This window comes from Lepus europaeus, chromosome 20 (assembly GCF_033115175.1).
Source record: "Lepus europaeus isolate LE1 chromosome 20, mLepTim1.pri, whole genome shotgun sequence".
Lineage (NCBI taxonomy): Eukaryota > Metazoa > Chordata > Mammalia > Lagomorpha > Leporidae > Lepus > Lepus europaeus.
The window spans coordinates 58,757,881-58,771,492 of record NC_084846.1 but is presented as its reverse complement, the minus strand read 5'-3'; the positions used below and the strand labels follow the sequence as shown (position 1 = coordinate 58,771,492).

Sequence of the window (13,612 nt, the reverse complement as noted above, 5' to 3'; positions counted from 1 at the left end):
TTTGTGCTTTTTAGAGATAGACTAGTAAATATATGTGTATGTGTGTGTGTATGTGTGTGTATATATATATATATATATATTAAAGATGAAATAAGTCAAAACCCCTGGCTTTTGAATTTCTGTCTCTTCTGTGTTTATGTGGGGATACATCCCATCTGGGAGGTTCTGAAGCCTCAGATTCATTCGATCTCTCCAGAATGAGAGATCAGCTGGGGCCCCTGTTTGAAAATACCTCACATTGGGCAACTTCAATGGTAGAAACGTTGGGTTTTTGGTTTTTTGTTTTCTCACGGTGTCAAGGCTGGGTCAGGTAGCAGGGTTGGTGTGTGGTGGGGGCTCACTCCAGAGGCTGCAGCAAGCCAGCTTCTCACCGTGGCTGGAAGGGTCAGGGGAGATGGAGATAGAAAGAGCAAGAGCAAGAGAGAGAGAGACAGAGATAGAATGAGAGAGAGCATGACACACACACAGGGAGAGAGAGATCAAGAGAGTGAGAGACAGAGCAAGAGAGAGAGACAGAATGGGAGAGAGCAAGAGAGACACGCACAGAGACAGAGTGACAGAGACAGAGCAAGAGAGAGAGACACACAGAGACAGAGAGTGAGGGAGACAGCGCGAGAGAGACACACAGAGAGCAAGGGAGTCAGAGCGAGAGAGATACACACAGAGAGAGATAGAGAGACAGAGAGTGAGGGAGACCGAGCAAGAGAGACACGCACACACAGAGACGGAGAGCAAGGGAGACAGAGCGAGAGACACACACACAGAGACAGAGACAGAGCTCGCTGTGGTTCCTCTCTCTTCCTGTAACAGAGCGTGTGAGCTCTGGTCTCTTCCTCCTCCTGTCAGGAGCCCAGCCCTCTTGGATTAGGGTCAGCCTGTGACCTCATGTAACCCCCGTCACCTCCCCACAGGCCCTGGCTCTAGACAAAGTCAAGCTCGCCCTGAGGGCTGCACCACATGCGTTTTGGGGAGGGCTTAAACCTTCAGCCCTCGGGATCAAGTCTGCAGATTTGTGAATTTTTCACCCATTTTTTTTTTTTAATGTTCCATATTTTTTTCTACTTCCCATTGCCTTTAAGGCCCTTAACCAGTGAGGTGTGGAAGCCCGTTTCTTCACTCTCTCCCTAAGCTTAGTTGAAGCACTCATTTTCTGCAGATTAGAAAAGGATTAAATTATTAGTATAGATGATCAATAAACATACACTTCTGCAGACAGTGTAGTTTGGGAAACTGCTATAATTATTTTCTGAGAGCCCAATTGATGGCTGACCTGTGACTTTGCTGGACAGCTTCATTATTCTAAAGGTAATCACATGAAATCTGAGTATTTATGATATTCTATTTTTTAAAAAAATTGATGAAGCCAAGTGAAGCTGTTTGAGTGCTCATTACATTTTTCCTCGAAGGCAAGCTTTCCTGTTTATCTCTTGCTACTTAATGGAACTTTGTGGGACACCTGCAGAGTCCCCTTCGGGCACACACTGGGCCAGTCATCTGCCCCCCAGTGCCAGGGTGGCCGTGAGCCCTGCTGTGTTTGCCTCCTAGCGCTGCCTGGCTCCTAAAGGGGGCAGTGACCCGTGGAAGGACCCAGTCACACCCACACACACACACACACACACACAAAACATGAACCGCTTCTCCCCAGATGTCTCGCTTTTCCTTGGGGAAGTAGTTCCATTCATTTATTCTCCATGACTGTGGGTCTTGGCTTCTCTGTCTGCTTCTAGTTGGATGTTACTCTGGTGCTGGGAGAGTGGCAGACTGGGTGGGAGGGGCTGTGCCAAGGAGAACCCTAGTCAGGCTGCCGTTCCTCCACGGGTCTGCATTAGTCCACCGGCGACTGCGGGAGGCCGGCGGCGGCTGGTTGTTCTTGCTTAACCTCTGTTGCTTGTGTCCTTGCAGGAGGATTTTCATTTCCATTCGGTTTACAAGTCCAGGCTGTTTGAACTTCCCTTGGATGATCTTCCATCGGGTATGGCATTCATATATATGGACGTTTTGTTTCCAAGGACAGCTTCAGAGAAGCATATGATGCCTTAGAACTAGTGTATATGTGAGGTATCACTAACCCACAATGGCTCGTGACCTTCTTAATGGTGGAGTCAAGTCACTCCAAGAGTGAGAATAAAATGTAAACTGGCTTCACTTTTAATAGTGGATGAGTTCTGAAGAGATGGCTTGTTACGTGCATTGAAGCAGAAATTAAAAAAAAAAAAACAAAAAACAAAAAACTCTGGGTGAAATGTTGGTTTTGTGAACCTAAGGATGAACTAATCATTTCCCTTTTTCTTTTCCTTGTTGTCTTAGTCCCTTTGCTGTTGCTGTAGCACAGTAGCTGAGAGTGGGTCAGCTATAAAGGCCAGGAGTTTATTTGGCTCCTGGTTCTGAAGGCTGGCACCTGCCTGACATCCAGGGAGGGCGCTCTGGCTGCATCGGGACGTGGCGGAGGGGTCACATGGTGAGGCAGAGCACATGTGCTAGCTCCAGCCTCTCCTCTTATAAAGCCACTGAGCCACCTTAGGGCCCCTCCCTTACGACCTCATCTGTACTAAATACTTCCCTAAGGCACCTTGTCTAAATGCCACCAACGTGAGAATTCGAACTTTAAGTTTCACATAAATTCTGGGACCCTAAGCATAGCATTCATCTCTGTCTGTCTGTCTCTCCCTCTCTCTCTCTCCCCCCTCTTTTGTCCTGAGCATTTATAATTATTTATTAACCTTTTTATTATTATGTGCTATTTGTGAAATTAGTATTTTCTACTCGTATATATATGTTTATAGATCCACTAAATGAGAGATGTTACTTTGAGAGCTTTGCCCAGGTCTTCAGGTGACGAGAAGAGCAGTGCACCTGTCCTTTGGCCTCGTTAGTGGAGCAGGGTGGCGCAGAGTGCGTTTGGTCTTGGACTTGCTGTACTCATTCGTTTTCTCCTTCTGCACACAGGGTGCACGGAGAGCTGGTGTGGGGATGCTTCCTCCACTGTAGCTGAGTCCTGACTGTTCTGTTGTTTATTTCCCCCTTAGCCTCTGCAGCAGCTCTGCACAATCAATGATTCTCATTTTGTAGATGACGAGACAGGTGAAGACACTCGGCTGGTTCAGCTTTTGCAGAGTCCCACAGTTAGTAAACGGCAAGATTGGGCCTTGGATTATGGCACTGAGAAAGTGTCTTCTGGGAGGCAGGCACGAGGGGAAATGGGGAAATTGCCCACCTAAGGGCAGATCCTAAGCAACTACTTAGGAAGTCACTTAGAAGCCTTTGCCACCTCTTCATGAGAAAGTGAAGTATGTGTTTTCTAAGGCCCCTTCGTCTCTGACATAAGACCGTAGCTCCCTGGCCTCCTGCAGTCGCCAGCTGCCACTATAAGATCCCATTACATAGAATTCACTGTTTGGAACCTTTACAGGCAAGCACTTGAGACTGTGCCTTCAGTGACTTTATGAAACTTGTTATGATCCCTATTGAGAGGAGAAAATAAATCAAAGCTAGCTGCCTTAGAATATAGCTACAATTTAATAGGTATTCCTGGAAGCATTCAGCATTAATTAATATTTAAAGTAATGAATGTTCTTCCTAAAGACTTTCTTGTGGACTTGCTATGATACAGCTTTAACAATTTTTTTTTAAACGTTGTTTGGTATAAACTTTGGAGATGACTTGGCAGTCTTGCTGCTATTAAACTGATTTTTGATCGCATTCTATGAAAACTTAGGTCCACCTCAGTTACTTGCTAGTTTAAAGATTAAATTGAAGGTGGTACTGTCAGTTTTAACAGTGGTATTTGTCTCCCATAATTACTTATGATTTACTATGATGAATTAGAAGGAAACAAAAAATAGATAAATAAATGTCAAAACTACAGCTTTTGTGGAATGGGCTCAAAAGTAAGCTTATTTGTTTTAAGCTTTTTTGTTTTAGTCTGGGTAAATCTTAACTGGATTGTGGATTATCTGTCCTTTTATCTTGCTATGGGTCATGTGTTTCCAATCAGAGATTGGACCAGATGTTTCCTAAACTTGTTTGACGGTAAAACCTTTGATTTTACATGGCGCATCTCTCAGGGCTGCTGTTCCTAAGACTACATTTTGGGAAAGGCTTATTTGTTTCCAATGATCCCTTGGCATCCAGTTTTGAAGTATTAGAATGGTCCAGAGGCCAGCATTAGGGAATAGTAGATAAAACCATTGCCTGCCGCACCAGCATCCGTTATGGGTGTCAGTTTGTGTCCTGGCTGCTCCACTTCCGATCCAACTTCCTGGTAATGGCCTGGGAAAAGCAGCAGAAGATGACTCAAGTTCTTGGGCCCTTGCCACCCATGTGCAAGATCTATATGATACTCCTTGCTCCTGGCTTTTGCCTGGCCCAGCACTGACCACTACTGCCATATGGTGAGTGAACTGTTGGTTGGAAGATCTCTACTTCTGTCTCTCCCTCTCTATGACTCTGTCTTTAAATAAATAAATGAATAAATAAATAGTTTTAAAAAGGTAGAATGGTCAACTGCTTACTAAGTAATGGAGGAAGCATCTCCACAGCAGTTTTGTTGCAAGGAAATATACAAATTTTGGGTACTACTCAATGAGCTGTGACACACGTATTGTCAGGTGCATGTTGAGATAGGGAGCATTTCCATGGCGTCAGGAACTTCCCTGGGCCCTTCCCAGTTGGTGCCTCCCACCTCTGCCATGCCATTTCTGACTTTATTCACCCTAGTTGGTTTTTGCTGTTGTAGAGCTTCATTTACACGGAACCATGAATTACTTCCACCTTCTGTTGCTTGGCATATGCCTGTAAGATTTACGTTGTCAGGAGTAGCAGGAGTTCATGACTTTAAATTTTTTTTGGCCATTGTGTTGAGGAATGTTTGATTTGCTTCTAAGTTTTGGCTATTATGAATAGAGCAGCTCTGATCATTCTTGCACAAGTCTGTTTTGTGGAACCCTGTTTTAGCTTCTGGTAAATACCTTGGAATGGCATTGCAGGCCACAGGGTAGTGTCCTGAAGCTTCGGTGTGTATCAGAGTCACCTGCAGAGCTGCTGACCACCAAATGCTGGCCCCATCTCTAGAGTTTTTAATTTAATACATCCTGAGTGGGTTTTGAGAATTTGCTTTTCTAACAAATCCCTAGGTGACACTGATGCTGTTGGTCCAGGTATCACACTGTAATAACCTCAGTTCTAGGAGAAATTGCTGAGCCTTTTTCAAAGGGGTTATAGCATTTCATACTCCCATCAGCCCCCTGTGACTGTTCTAATTGCACCACATCTTGACTAACAGCTGGTGTGTTATTCTTTAATATTAACTGACCATTCTTGGGTAGTGAGTAGTTTCTCACTTTGACTTAAAGTTGAATTTTTCTTACATCTAATGTTCTGCAGTCTGTGCTTATTAGACATTGGTCAAACTTCTGTCTTTTTGATATTAAGTTGTGGGAATATTTACATATTCCGTATATAAGGCCTTTGTCAGATGTGCCTTACGAATAGATTTTCCCCATCTTTGGCTTGTCCATTTACTTTCTGGATGATGTCCCATGATGAGTAGAAGATTTAATTTTGAAGCAGTCTAAGATACATTTTTATGATTATTGCTTCCTCCTTTCTAAGAAGTCTTTGCCTATTTCTAGGTTGTGAAGACATTGCCTAATATTTTCTTCTAAAATTCTAGTTTCATTTTTTGTGTGTAACTTTATAATCTTGCTCAGATTATATTTTGTGTATGATGAAAGGGGAAATTGTTTATTTTGTTTTAGTTTTTTCATTTGGATATCCAGTTACCCTAACACTATCCATGGGAAAGAGTTTCCTTTCCTTACTGAATTGCTTCGATGTCTTTTTCAAAAAGTGTTGATTTCAGAGGACTTTTCTGTTCATACAGACAGTATCTAAGAATAATAGCAATCATGATTCACCCTACCGTGTAGTATCATTCCCATTAGAAGTTGCTCATTAGACTCCTTCATGTCACTCAGTCACATCAAGTCTTAGGAAATATGTATCACAGGGAGCGATTGCAATTTCTCTTCCACTTTGTAGCCAATTCCTCTCTTAAAAGTAACCTAAGCTTTTATCCAGAGATGAATCTATATGCAGTAGCAATCGCTGTATAATTCTGAATTACAAGTTAAAAGGGATTCAGATTTCGCTTCTGTTCCCAGGAGCAGAAAGTCAGAGACAAATTTTGTTATGGGTGAAGAAGTATGTCAATTAGTTGGAAAAAATTAACTCAAAACTCTGTTGCCCTACAGTAATTGCTTAATAAATCATGTACTCATGAATGAGTGACTCTTCTGCTTCTTGTTGCTCCTCTTCTTTTGCTCTGGAGGTTAGTAATAGACATAAAAGTCATGTTGGCCATTTAGAAGATTCTTATTTAGAAGATGTGATGATATTTATAGGAGAAATATTTTAAAAATTGCTACAAATTAGGACAAGGGATATTTGGGATTTTGTGAATTATGTTCTTCGTTTAGTATTACTGTCAGCTTCTTAGAGTAATGTTCTGTGGGATCATTAATTGCGACAGTGTATGGCAGGATGCTTCAAAAAGCTCAGGGAATAATGGATTCAAAGATGTTTATTTTGCTGGGAAACTTTCTTAAATTCATGTATAGTTTTTCCATAATATGGACTTTTTGTGATCCATGCATAGTTTTTCCATAATTTGGGCTTTTTTGAATTTTTAAAATAACCAATGTATGCATGGACTTCAAGAAATCTTTACACTCAAACAAACATGCTTTAATTCCATTTACTTTGCATTTTTTTCAAAAATCCTCATACTATACAATTCATAACAAGGAAGGCCAGTAAAACTTTGATATCTATGGCTTTCTTTTTTTTTTTTTAAGACTTATTTATTTATTTTAAAGTCAGAGTTACACAGAGGAGAGGCAGAGAGAGAGAGAGGTCTTCTACCCGATGGTTCGCTCCCCAGTTGGCCGCAACAGCCGCAGCTGCGCCGATCCAAAGCCAGGAGCTTCTTCAGGGTCTCCCACGCAGGTCTAGGGGCCCAAGGACTTGGGCCATCTTCTGCTGCTTTCCCAAGCCATAGCAGAGAGCTGGATCGGAAGTGGAGCAGCTGGGACTTGAACCGGCGCCCATATGGGATGCCGGTGCTTCAGGCCAGGGCGTTAACCTGCTGTGCCACGGCTCTGGCCCCTATGGCTTTCTTTTAATAAAATATTTATTTTATTTATTTGAAAGGCAGAGTAACAGAGAGGGGGAGGGACAGAGAGAGAGATCTTTCATCTGCTGCTTCATTCCCTAGGTGACCAAGGCTGGACTAAGCCAAACTCAGTAGTCTAGCACTCCATCTGGGTCTCCCATGTGGGTGGCAAGGGCCCAGGCACTTGGCCATCTTCTCCTGCCTTTCCAGGCACATTAGCAGGGAGCTGGATCAGAAGTGGAACAGCCAAGCCTCAAACCAGCATTCCAGTATGGGATGCCAGGACCACAGGCAGCAGCTTAACTTACTGTGCCACAGTTATGACCCCTGATTTCCATGTCTTAAAGAAATGTGATAAATGTACTAAGTTAAATTTAATTTCTTTTTTATTTCCTTTCAGAATTCCAACAAGTAAACATCAGTCTGCCAAAAGTTACTTTGAAGTCAAGACCAAAAAGGAGTGTGCGGCAGGTATGTGTTCGCAGGCCTTAGCTGTGCTGTTAGAAACACCTGGCTGCTGCTGACCCTTTGAATCTCCATTGGCTCTGCCCAGCGAGAGAGTGACACCTAGTGTAGGTGTTTGCCAGGGTGTGGTAAATGGCGTGGGTGAACGAGGCCACATGGCTTTGTAGCCCCAGAGGATTCCACACAGTGATGACCTTGGAGTTCTGCACCGTGATGATGGGGTACGAGGGCCCTGCTTGTGCTGTCTCGGCTTTTTCCTGCTGTTAGCCTCTTTCCTTGCTGACACACGCACCTCGCCTGGAGTCAGCTTGCATGGCACCTGTCCTTTCGTTTATCTCCTAACAGGGTGAGAACCTTTTCTCTGCTAAGGGCCATTTGGATATTTATAACGTCATTCATGGGCCATGCAAAATTTTCAACTGAAAACGTAACCTGCTACCGATTTATCGAATTTTGAGTCCTGCCTGCAATTGCCTTGGCTGGGCCAGAGTGAACCCTTTCGAGGGCCTTATCCGGCTGGTGGGCCAGACGTTCTCCACCCCTGAGAGGTTGTCTCTTGAGGATGAATACATCAGGTTGCGAAGTCACATGAAGTTCTCATCTTACCTGAGCTACTCTGGAGTCCAGGATGTAAAATTAGGACAGAAACTTTATGGTTGTTCACCTGGATGTTAGGCTGTCATAATAATAACTTTATACAATGCTGTAAGCCATGAAGTAGGTACTGTTAATTCCTTTACACGGAGAGAGACGTGATGGCTGCAAGTTGAATCTGACTTACCCAGAATCATAGAAGTGGTAAACAGGCTAAACAAATCAAGAACTCTGGTTCTTAGAATCAAGATGTCAGGGGCCAGGGCTGTGCTGTAGTGGGTTAAGCCACCACCTGTGGCACTAGCATCCCAAATGGACACCAGTTCGACTTCCAGCTGCTCCACTTCTGATCCAGTTCCCTGAAAATGCACTTGGGAAGGCAGAAAAGTATGGTCCTTGGGCCCCTGTACCCATGTGGGAGACCTTGAAGAAGTTCCTGGCTTCAGTCTGGCCCAGCCGTGGTCATTGTAGCCATTTAGGGAGTGAACCAGCAAATGGAAGTCTTCTCTCTCTCTCTCTCTCTCTCTCTCTCTCTCCTTCTCCCTCTCTCCCCACCCCCTCTTCTCTCTGCCTCTCCCTTTCTGTAACTCCACCTTAAAAAACATTTTAAAAAGAATCAAGATGTCCTCAGCAGTGTGAACGTGGTAGTGAGAGAGGAAACACAGGATGAGGGAAACATCAGTCAGTTGAAGGAATCAGGTGTCTTCTTTGAGTGACCTTGAAATAAGACACGTTTAGACAGATTTCTGATAGCCACATTTTATTGAATACTTACCACATGCCCACCCTAACTGTGAGAATTTTAAATGTATGAATACATTGAGTCCTCATAACAATGTTATGAGCAAGGAGTTTTCATTATTATCTCCGTTTTCCTGATAAGGACGACGAAACATCTGAGGCTTCGCCAGCTTGCCCATGGTTGTGTAGCCTAGTACCCAGATGTGAAACTGAGGCTCTGACCTGGGATGTCTGGTCCCTGGGGGATGGGTATAACCATGTATGCCCTGCCTGCTGCCTCTCAGAAGCTCACGTGTCCCACGTATTACTTTATATATGTTGTGAACAACATCTGTCTCTAGTTGGCCCTCCAAGTCTGTGCACTCATGGATTCAACCAACCATTAACTGAAAATATTAAAAAAACTCTTGCATCTGTGCTGATCATGTACAGACTTTTTTCTTACAGTTATTTCCTAAACGGTGTAGTGTCACAGCTATTTACATAGCATTTACATTGCAGTAGGTATTCTAAGTAACTTAGAGATGATTTAAAGCATACAGGAACAGGTGCATAGGGTCTATGCAAATTCTATGCTATTTTATGTAAGAGACTGAAGCATCCAAAATTTTTGATATTCATGGCAGTCCTGGAGTGAATCCCTCAGGCATACTGAGGGACAATCAAATAGATACAATGTATGCAAATAGATACAGTGACATATATATCCTGAAACTCCGTTACATAGGTAAAAATAATTGCCAGTATGATTTAATTTGAATAGTAATTTACCATTTGGGTGGTGAACCAGCAAATGGAAGATCTGTCTCTCGTTCATTCTGTGCAACTCTGCCTTTCAAATAAGTAAATCTTTTTAAAAAAGAAAGAAAGAAAGAATAGGTTGGAGCTTGTTGGAAAGCCTGCTGTAGTATCTAGCCATCCTCTTCTGCAATTAGCAGAGCAGATCTGTCATCCTAAAAATATCTCTTGGGATTTTTTTTTTTTTGAAGACTCTTCTCATTGGTCAGAGATTACTATTTTTTTGTTTGTTTTTGTTTTTAAGATTTATTTATTTAAAGAGTTACTCAGAGAAGGAGGGGCAGAGGGAGAGAGAGAGATCGTCCATCTGCTGGTTCACTCCCCAGTTGGTTACAATGGCTAGAGCTGCACTGATCAGAAGCCAGGAGCCAGGAGCCAGGGGCCGGGAGCCAGGAGCTCCTTACAGGTCTCCCACATGGGTGCAGGGGCCCAAGGACTTGGGCCATCTTCTACTGTTTTTCCAGGCCATAGTAGAGAGCTGGATCGGAAGTGGATCAGCCGGGACTTGAACCAGTGTCCATAGGGGTTGCCGGCACTGCAGGTGGCAGCTTTACCTGCTATGCCACAGCGTCGGCCCCACAGATTACTGTTAATCTTTGGTTTCTAATCTCAGAATTATAATCTGTTACTTATCAACTTGACATAATTGAAGTTTATTTTCTTAAAAATATTTCTAAGTTTAAGAATGTGATTAGCAATTAGACAAAATCTTTGTGGCAGCATTTTTTTAGTTCATTTTAAATGTAGCACTCAAAACAAATATACATGTGTTGATTAGTTTTGACAGTATACCTTTGTCACAAAAAATGAACTTGGGTAAGTAAATAAAAACATTTACTGCGTGTGGTCATTTGGCACAGAGCTTAAGATGCCTTTTGGGATGCCTGTATCCCTATTAAATACCTGGGTTTGAGCCTCTATTCATCTTCTGATTCAGCTTCCTGCTAATGCACACTGTGGGAAGCAGCAGGTACTTGAATCCCTGCCACCCATATGGGAGACCCAAATGGAGATCTGGGCTCTTAGCTTTAGCCTGGCCCAGCTCCAGCTGCTGTAGGCATCGGGTGAACCAGTGAACCGGAGAGCGCTCTCTCTCTCTCTCTCTCTCTCTCTCTGTCTTTTCCTCTCTCTTCCTCTGCCTTTCAATAAATAAAAATAAATGAAAAAAACTTAAAAAGTTACTGAAAAGTGTATATTTAACCTTGGCATAAGGGACGAGCTAACTCTAGCTCTTGTGAAAGATTATGTTATGGATCACTTAGAGAACAAGGAGAACGGCTGCCTTAGCTCTTGCTCCACCAGGGTGGAGAGAACTGGCTGTGGAGCAGACAGATCTGGCCCTAGATGATGATCCAGACTGCCCAGGAACTCTAGGGGCTGTCCCAGCAAAACCCCTGTGTCATTTGGGGTCTTCCTGAACCACACCAGAGGAAGGGGCACATTTCAATCCCAGATTTGCAGATTCTAGAATAAAAATGCCAGTCACCCCCTCCCTGTGCCCTCTCAGAAATCCTCAGGAACTTAAAATTTAAATGAGAATGAATGCTCTTCTTGTGTTACTGCTTTGAAGATAGACAAAGGAAGATAGCGGGATGCAAAAGAGAGTGAAACGTGGAGTACAAAAGGAGATGTAGAGGCGCCTCTGTTTCGTGTGTGTACTGTTCCTCATGGTGCTCACTGTGAGGGAAGGCTTTCATCCCGTGCCGCCTTCATTTTCCAGCTGTGTAGATTTGTTATCTCCTCAGAGACTAAGTAAATCCGTGGAAATTGGAAGATAAATGCTGAACGAGTAAAAAGTGGAAGTTTTGTCTTGCTGATCGCTTGCACACTTGGTAGTTTTTCATGCTGAGTAGAGAGGGCTTATTTGTGTATATTTCCCTTACTGTGTTGCAGCTCCTTCGACATCCTCGTAACGTGGAAGAGGAAACCAAATACATTGAGCTGATGATTGTGAATGATCATCTTATGGTAGGATTTGATGTTTAAAAAACCTTCTCTGTGCCCACGATAATACTGGTAGGTTCAGAAATAAGAAGCTAGACGCCCATGAAGTTGTAGCTGGGCCTAGTAGCCAACAACAGCCTGCAAGTATGAAGGCATCTTAGGCAGAAGTAGCTAGCAATAATCTGTGAGTTCCCTGAGGTATTTCTGTGATTGATAATGTCAACTCTGGATTTGCTTGACCAATGTAGGTGCTAGTATCTGAATGTCCTCATACTGGGATGGCAAGATTTAAGGAAAACGTAAACTTATTTTACATTGAAAGAGTGAGTCACCAGTAATGTGTCTGTTTAGCTTGCAGTGTATAGCTTTATCCAAATAAAAGAGCAGCTTTGCCATTTCTCACTTACTGTGGAGAACAGCGTATGGAAATGCTTAGGTGGCCAGGTGGTGAAGAAATTCAGGATAAGAACTTGGCAAAAGCCCCTCTGGTTGAGTTGATTATTTTGACACAGAGAGTAAATATTCAGTTTATGGACAAGCTTCAGTCTGCAGAGTTGTGTTCCTAACACGCTGCTGATTGTCCCATGGAACCAGAAGTTTAAATCCAGAATGTTCATTTGATGCACATTGCTGCGTTTGACTGATTTCAGGCACAAGTATGTGTGAATTTACTTCAGTTGATTTATTTGAGGAGATGATGTATCATTTTTTGTATATGATTAATCAAATAATACCGATGGTAATTGCCACTCATAATAATAATAGTGCAATCAGGATTGAGTGCCGCTTCTTTGTGTAGGCTATTTAAATTCATAGAATGTTTTTGTTCTCTGGGATTTTCACAACATAGTAAGTTGCAAGAACATATTTTTGATGTTTTCGAATAGTCTCAAACTCAGAGGTCTATAGATACCTATGAGAGGTAACAAATAAGTGGAGTGAACCGGATTCAAGGCAGTGGAGTGGGGAGGGTGAGACTTGGGGGGAAAGAGAGGCACATGGCCTTGTGCATGGAGCAGCGTCTCAGCACTTGCTGCAGTTATCTTGTGGGGACGCTGCTTTTCCGTGAAGCCAGGCATCGGGTTTCCCGTACACTGGGTTTCTAAAACACCACTGAGACCAAACCAGCGGTGCGCATGATCCAACCCCAGCTTATGAGTCGCTCCTTGTGATCCTAGGGGTTCCTTCTTACCAAAAAATGGCCAAGTGCCGTGGACGTGGTGAGTTTTTATATCTGTTGCAGTGTTCACACTCACCTTTTCTGACTGTACCCTGATGTAAATTTGTTTGTCTAACAATTTATTGATAAGTTTCATAGGTTTTATCCTCTTGAGTAACAGTCCTGATTAAAGTAAATCCGTGGAATGGATGGAATGAGTGTTTTCTTCATCTCACAGGTGAGAGACCGAGGCCTGAGGTTTTTAGGAGCTTTGCCTCAGGCTGCATAGCAGATGAACAATTAGGTCACCGCTGGTGTGTGTGTGTGTGTGTGTAGGTATCTACACCCCATAGGGATCTTCCCAGTACACCATGTTTTCTCTGCTAGGAAGTATATTTCCTGGCAATTTTGAAAGCCTTCACTTGTTTCCATTTGCTTTCAGTTCAAAAGACACCGGCTGTCTGTGGTACACACCAATACCTATGCAAAATCTGTGGTGAACATGGCAGACTTAGTAAGTATCCCCTGGTGAGTGTGCACTGGGGTTGATAGAATGGGGAATATGGTGCTTCTAGTTCCCCTGCCCTGAATTGCAGTTTAACCGGGGTGTCTTGAAGGTCCCAGCATAACCTTGCACCAGACATCATTGCCTTTGACTTCTGGCTGGGAAGATGATGACAGGAAGTGATCAGTTCCTGCCAAGGTACCTGGAATTCCACCCTGTGGAAGACAAAGGTTGA

General features: G+C 43.3%; 1 protein-coding gene across 9 annotated transcripts in view; it reads left to right on the top strand.

The window, feature by feature from the left end:
• The window catches only part of ADAM22 (ADAM metallopeptidase domain 22), a 225,743-nt gene that overhangs the window by 152,011 nt on the left and 60,120 nt on the right, over positions 1-13,612 (top strand). For all 9 annotated transcript variants that reach the window (XM_062179303.1, XM_062179300.1, XM_062179302.1 and 6 more), the window contains exons 7-10: positions 1,903-1,972; positions 7,572-7,642; positions 11,663-11,737; positions 13,315-13,386. In XM_062179303.1, the coding sequence (XP_062035287.1) occupies positions 1,903-1,972; positions 7,572-7,642; positions 11,663-11,737; positions 13,315-13,386 (288 nt within the window). The remainder of the gene's footprint in view (positions 1-1,902; positions 1,973-7,571; positions 7,643-11,662; positions 11,738-13,314; positions 13,387-13,612) is intronic.